The 7,250-nt window shown below is 44.8% G+C and overlaps 1 protein-coding gene across 1 annotated transcript; it reads right to left on the bottom strand.

Moving 5' to 3' along the window:
- Window positions 1-485: 485 nt before the first annotated feature.
- LOC114922537 (zinc finger protein 436-like) lies at window positions 486-6,950 on the bottom strand. Its single transcript, XM_029284031.1, has 3 exons — window positions 6,211-6,950; window positions 3,746-3,871; window positions 486-1,676 (listed from the first exon to the last, which is right to left on the bottom strand). Exons 1-3 carry the CDS (start codon window positions 6,928-6,930, stop codon window positions 570-572), a joined length of 1,953 nt encoding a protein of 650 aa, XP_029139864.1. The 5' UTR covers window positions 6,931-6,950; the 3' UTR covers window positions 486-569.
- Between the last annotated feature and the right edge of the window lie 300 nt (window positions 6,951-7,250).

Raw genomic sequence — 7,250 nt, 5'->3', positions numbered from 1 at the left:
TCTTTGCGGGATAGAAATGTTTTAAAAACAATAAATGGGGGGGGGGGGGGGCGCTAGCCCAACATTCTGTATCATGCAGTGGCCAATCTGGAAACTCACCCACATGAACAGAGGGACCATAAGTCTTTCCTTTTGGGGTTCCCCAACAATTGGTGTTTAAAAGTGGCTGCTAGTAATTCAAAAAAATAGCAAAGAGCCACCAAGCAGCCACTGAGAGCTAGACCCCACCCTACCCCCACTTCATTTGTGCAGCTGCCTTTAAAGCTGCCTGCACTGATGGTTATTTTGCATCTAATGGCAGAAAATTCCAGTTAATTATGCATTAAAGTCATCCTTTCTCAGAATAGTCAAAGATAGCAAAAAAAAATGAAGCGGGATCAATAAACAACACAGCTTGGAGGAGAGAGAAGAGCAAAAATGTAAGCTGCACAAGCTGGATCAATCTCTCTCTTGTTTTTTTTTAAAAAGGAGCCTTTATTATTTTAATCTTCACAGTGCACTAAAAATACTCAGGGGGATCTCCGCCTACTATAAAGGGGAGAATGAGGGTGATCCATTCTTAGGTCTACTCATGTACACATCTGTCCAGTGTGCACCTTTTTATGTTTTTTAAGATCAGAACTGGAAACGAAACTCTTCGGGCACTCGGAGCACTCGTAGGGCTTCTCCCCCGTGTGGGTGCGCTGGTGCGTGATCAGGTTGGCTTTGACGCTGAAGCTCTTCCCGCAGTAGGGGCAGCTGTACGGCTTCTCCCCAGTGTGCCTCCGCTGGTGCTGAACCAGGTGCGCCAACTGGCTGAAGTTGTTGCCGCAGTACGAACAGTTGTATGGCTTCTCGCCCGTGTGCACCCGCTTGTGGGTCAGCAGCCGAGAGTTCGTCACGAAGCGCTTCCCACACTCCAAGCAGGGGTACGGCTTCTCCCCCGTGTGGGATTTCTTGTGGATGTTGAGGTTGCCTTTCTGGCTAAAACTCTTGCCACACTCAAAGCACTGGTGCGGTTTTCCTCCCGGGTCAGTTTTTTCAAGACTCAGGAAAGGAGATTCCCAGGAGAGCCTCTCCCGGCAGGCGGTGCCTCTGGCTGCCTTTTCTCCCTTTGGCAGCGCTCCCAAGTGAGGAGAACTGGGCTGAGGCAAGCGTCTGCTCTCGGGGCTTTTCCTCTTAGCCTTACACTTACAGACCACCTCTCGGTTTTCGGGCCCCTCTTCGTCTCGTTTTAGGGTGGTGTTACGCTTGGGCAGGTCACTCCCACGCGGCCAGCCTTTAGCGGCCGGCTGCTCTCCAGCAATGACTTTCTCTTGCGTCCCTGAGCTTGATTTTTTAGACAACCGTTCCTCACAAGGGTTACATCGCTGCATTTTCTCAGTCTGTACCTTCCGATTCTTAAGGAAACCCAGGCTTGGACAGAGGCCATTTTCAGCCACGGCCTTGGCTGTTGTCGTCTTCTTTTTCTTCTTCTGACTGACCGGTGCCTCTTGACAGCTCCTCTTATTTTCACCCAAACGGCGATCCTGCTTCATACTTTTCCCCGGGTAGTGCATCTGGCGGCTCCCGTGAATCTCTTCTAGCTCAGGATTGGATATCAACTTTCCTGTGATTTTTTCTAAAGGGATACCCCATTCCATTGGCTCCGATATTCCTAGCAGAAGGGTGTTTTGCTTCTGGCTGTCCTGTGCAGGCTCCTTAGGTTCTGAAAGAAGGAAGCAAACGGTCATGAAAAACCACGAAGAGGTTATTCATTGGCTAGATTCCTTCATTATGTTCAAACTGAACTTGCTGGACAGGTCAAAGGATCTTCACCTTAAGCTAAACTGTAACATGAAAACCCCCTGGCCACATGGCAGCAGATCCACCCAAGCTTCTGGAGGCTCCCAAGACTGACTTCCTGCCAAATCTGGAACTAAAAATATACCAGAATATTCTTAATATTCACCGTTAAGCCCCACAATCTACTTTACTAAAAGTCTTCCAACTCCTAAAAGAGTCAGGAGGGTTGAAAATCCAGTCTTCAGAAGCTAAAGCTGCAAAAAGGTTGCCTAGCCAAAGTTTAAATCATGATTTATGCATTGCAATGATTGCATTTTTCATTTGTTTTTAACTTACTGGGGTAGCTTGACAGAGCAGTTAATGTTTTTAAAACGTTAATAATTTTAAAAATATGTGAACCCCGCCTCACCCTTTTTTATGTTAGTAAATGTGGTTCATTTATTAAACCCGATAGTCTAAACTGCATATCGAAATATCATATTGCTATAAGCTCCTTTTGCATGTTATGCTAAAGGTTACTAACATTTTTCTAATATTCGTTGTGATGTTTTCATTGGAAATGGTTATTGCTTCCACGTTGTGCATTGCTGGGCTGGGATATTCTGGGAGTTGAAGTCCACACATCTTAAAATGGCTAAGGATGGAAAACACTGCTCTGCCGTTTCAGCCACCCAGAATTTCCAAGGCATCCCATTTCCAATTTACCCCCAATGTTCTCTAATTTCCCCACAACTGTATTATTATTTTTTCCTGTTCACTACTTGCAATCTATATGGTTAAGAATTTTCCTGCTGAATATTTTGAGATGAGTAGGGAGTATAGCTGTAAATGTTAAAAGGCCCTCTCAAGCTAGCTGATAACTTTGTTATGCTGGGTTTTTTTTTCTTTGAAAATGAATATCCTCATTTCTCTACTCCATTGTGTTATAGATGCATCTGGCATGCTGTCTATTTAACTATTCGCCCATCGAAGCATCTGAAGGACAGAAGGCTGGGGAAGATGATCTAGTCCAGTGGTTCTTAACCTTTTTGAACAAATAGCCCCCTTGAGCCAATGAGGAAGTTGTCATCGCCCCCCTCCCCCAACATAACCTCTCAATCACAACATAGGAAATAATTCTTCAATTTATGCAAACACTTTTTTTGTTTTCTTTAAAATTGTCATCAGGATAAATCGATGCGAATAATTTTATTTCCAGTCTTTTCCCCATATCTCCCATATTCTGGCCAATGGCACGCCACTGTATGTATGGGTAGAGGCTGTTGCGCAACGCTCATGAAGATAAGCGATGCGTATTCACATATGTACGGCGTTCTGTACTGAAGCTAGCTGGAGGAACATTTGAAAACACAATTCAATCCACTAATAGCGAGCGATCTGATGTTTTTGTACGACAGATATACAGCGATTCACTGTACGAAAAAGTCTCAAGTGTCCCCAAAACTTCTCACTCCATCGCCCCCATATCACCCCCTTTTTGTTCCTTCGCCCCCCTGAAAAATGAAATCGCCCCCTGGGGGCGATATCACCCAGGTTAAGAACCACTGGTCTATAGGACTGTCTATTGTGGGAGATGCCACGAGGGCTCTTGAAGACAAGCAATATATTATGTGCGCACACACAGCAACTCCCACATCACAAAGCCCCGAGCCAGTTTCTGCCAGGGGAAACAAACCCAGTTTGTTAGTGTGTGTATAATTCCAAAGAAGTAAAAAATATCCTTGTTCCATTGCTTTTCTCTGAATTATTTCATCAGAACAGATCAGACTAATCTCCAGATGTTCAAAAGCTGATTGGCTCCAAATATTGATTTTCACTACTGAGCAAAAGAGATCAACAAATGCACAGAGACTGAACAGGCATTAATACCCCAAAACCATAGTGGCAAATTCTGGATTTTAATTAAGGTCTATGCAAGTCAGCCCTCCCTTTGTCTTTCTTGGACCTGGTTTCTTGAGGAGAATGTTGATGGATACAGAGCTTCAGTCTTACCCAAAATGGCTTCCTCTTCCTCCTCATCTATGGAGATACAGCTTTCCACACTGTCTGAGGGATTATGTTCAGACGTGGGGGAATTCACCAATTCCTCCTCCAGAAGTCCGGGCACCTGAAGGACAAAAGACACCAAGTGTATTTGATTAGCCAAGGCAGAAGGGTTTGATATGAAGTCAGCAACCTTAAGCTGAGCAGGTTTGCTTGGAAGAAGAGAATCAAGAATCCTTCTTTGGATTTTTATTATTGGGGGTGGGGGGGCAGAAGGTGGAAGATCATATAACTCAGTCTTCCCCTACTTATCTCCAATTCCTTTGGTCCAGGGGTCTCCAAACCTGGCAACTTTAAGACTTGTGGACTTCAATTCCCAGAATTCCCTCGCCAGCATTAAGAAGTCTTGCCAAGTTTGGAGACCTCCATTTTATTCCAATGGACTTTTGTCACAGCCAGGCTTCTTTTCCAACTCCTCAGAGAATAGCCTGAAGCAGATACTCTCTTTTTTGTCCATTTTCTACAGGTAGTCCTCAGCTTATGACCACAATTAGAACTTCAGTTGCTAAGCAACGTGGTCATTCAATGAGTTGTGCCCAATTTTATGACCTCTTTTGCTACATTTATTAAGGGAATCTGGCTTCCCCCCCCCATTGACTTTACTTGTCAGAAACCCCTGGGAAGGTCGCAAATGGCTCTCTTGTGACCCCAGGATGTCACAAATCCTTGCTAGTTGCCAAGAGCCTGATTGGCAACTAGCCAATCAAGAGCCACCTGGCTGAGTTGGGCAGCTATAGAAACCGAAGGAGTGAATGAAATCCCCTTTTTTTTCCCACCACTAACTTTGAACAGTTGCTAAACAAAAGATTGCAGGTCGAGGAATCTGTAACTTTGTTTTCCAAAGTGGCTACTATGCCAGATCAAGCCTCACATCGACTATTGTGGCTACTATGCCAGATCAAGCCTCACATCGACTATTGCTACATTGGCCTTTTTTGTATCTGTTTTTGTATGGAGCCACCGGATCCCATCTTGTTTCTGTTTTGACTGTTCCATTGATTGTATGTCAGCCTGCATCTTCGTTTTCTTTCAAGCTTGCTGCCAGCTGCCATGGAAATGATAAGAGGGTAGAGCATTGGATATCTAGGAGGGGAAGTGCGCAGGAGGTGGAAATGAAATTTCTGAGGAGTGGTGAGAAGCGGGTTGTTTAGCGTGTTCAAGGCCACCCTCCAGGCTTCGGAATGTACGAAGGAGGAACGGTGCACCTGGACCAGAGACTTTCCCAAAACATCTTTCTGGCCGATGACTAAACTCTGATTGCCTGGCTACTGGGAGGGGCGGGCTCTAGAGTTGGCTTCAGCTTCTTTGTGCAAATTTCCTTCACATCTTGCTTGAACTTTGCTGTATTCTCAAACCTATGGAATCAAGGGGTTTTTTTTCCCTTAGGGACTGAACAGAGGCAGCCCTGACCTTGTAGTTGAGCGACACCTAAATCAAAACAAAACGGATAAATAATTGCTTTATACCGCTTCAAGTGCCCTAAACCTGCTGGTTAAATCCAGTCCTGTGTGCTTTGTTGCCATTTCTGTTGGCGCAGCCCAGATTTATATGCAGTTCATAAAAAAAAGAGGCATGGAAAGATATATTGCAGAGATGTCTGATCCTGGCCTATCCATGTCAGCCTGCAAATGGTATAAACCACCCACAGATGTCATAGTATTAACATTAAATGTAAGTGCTTTGTCCAGATCTGTTTGCTCTTTCAGGGGGAATGGAACAGAATGCACGGGTGGCATAACTGCACAGAATTTTTTTTTTGTCTCTAAATGGAGGTTCATTACATCAAAATTTTGTCATCACATCATCCCAAAGGCTCCTCTTCTTTAGGTTGAACATAGCCAGTTCCCTTATTCTCTCCTTGTTTTTTTCACTTTGATCAGCTTTACTGGATGCCTTTCTCTGAACCAATTCCAGTTTCTTTGAATGAAATTTCAGAGATAATCTTGGTAGCTGGGTTCACACAATCAAGTATCCTGCATTCATATAATTACTGTTATCTGAGCCTAAACTGAATCCAGAGAGTGTACTGATAAACAAAACCAGACTGAGCATGTTGCGTATTGTGCCAACCTGTAAGGGACCTTCTGAATGCAAAATAGATTGAAACTACTGTATTAATTCACGTGATTTGGAAGCAATATTCCGACTGCTGCAACCTCAAACTCTCATTTGGCTTTTTCGTAGCCAATGCAGACTATTTAATAGACATCCAAATTTAGAAATTAAGGGCCACAAGAACTGGCAGAATTTGGACCACCATTTGGTTGCTAAATGATACACCCTAGTTAAGAATACCTGGCTATATTTTGTAGACTTCCAAGAAGGCCACATTTTGAACTCCCGTCTCAAAAATCATGACATTGGAAGAGCCTGCTGTAGGCTGCCTTTGAACCACGGACCTACCTTTTGTTTACAAGACTCCGTTTCTTGCAACCGAAGGAGGAACTTTTCTGCTAGGGCCAAGGCCTGAGAACACGTGGCCGGACTACTTTTACAGACCCAGATCTGCATCTCCAGTGGCAAGATGGTCAGGAACTGCTCCAGGATCACCAGATCCACAATTTGTTCCTTGGTGCGCCTCTCTGGTAGAAGCCACTGGCGACAAAGCTCCTGGAGTTCGTTCAAGACCGCTCGAGGGCCTTCAATTTCCTGGTAGCAGAAATGCCGGAAATGTTGGCGTTTTATCTCCAAGCTCTCAGTGTCAACCTCAGTCAAGGTCTGCTCTTTCAAAGGCGCCAATTTTGTCAAGTTCTCGGGGGCTTTCTGTGGTTCCCTGCTGAGGCCCTGCAAGATAGGCCTCCCCATCGTACGCCCTTCCTTGGACAACTGGTTGGGCTGTTTCATCATCCGATACGAAGCCTTGAACGCCATCATGTCCTCCTCGGAGACGGACTCAAACAACCGTGACGGTCTCCAAACAGAGTAAAGAGAAGGCACCATCGGCAATCCTTTCTGCTGTTGAGTTTTTTGGCTCTCTTGCAGGCCTATGTCCAGTCCCTGTTTGTTCTGCAGTAAAGCTGCCCCTGTCAGGATGTTCTTTGCAGTTTCCCCATAGAGAATACGAGAGTTTCTTTCCCCTTGGTTTGCGTGGGGTTTTGGCCCCCACAGGTGACACGATGCCATCTTAGTTGCTGGCTGGACAATCTGAACTGGAAAAAGAAAATGGGCTAATGATCAATGCTGTTTGATGCCTACTGTACATTCCAACCCTAAGTTGTACTTGATGTGGCTTTTAAAATAACCTAAATACTTCAGGGAGCAGCTAATGTCAGGCAGATTGACCTCAAAGGCTCTAGTTTTATCCTCAGGCAATAAGTAAGATTAGGAATATGAGAAGCAGCATCTTCTCAATGGGATATTATGAGAATTGTGAGAAGATTGTGGGGATGCAACTCACTTCTATCCCTTAGCACAAGGAAGAAAAAGTGCCAAATTCGTGGCCA

Source organism: Protobothrops mucrosquamatus, unplaced genomic scaffold, assembly GCF_001527695.2.
Source record: "Protobothrops mucrosquamatus isolate PMUCROS unplaced genomic scaffold, P.Mucros_1.0 scaffold_100, whole genome shotgun sequence".
NCBI lineage: Eukaryota > Metazoa > Chordata > Lepidosauria > Squamata > Viperidae > Protobothrops > Protobothrops mucrosquamatus.
The sequence above is the reverse complement of the archived record's forward strand: the minus strand, read 5'-3'. Positions and strand labels throughout refer to the sequence as shown.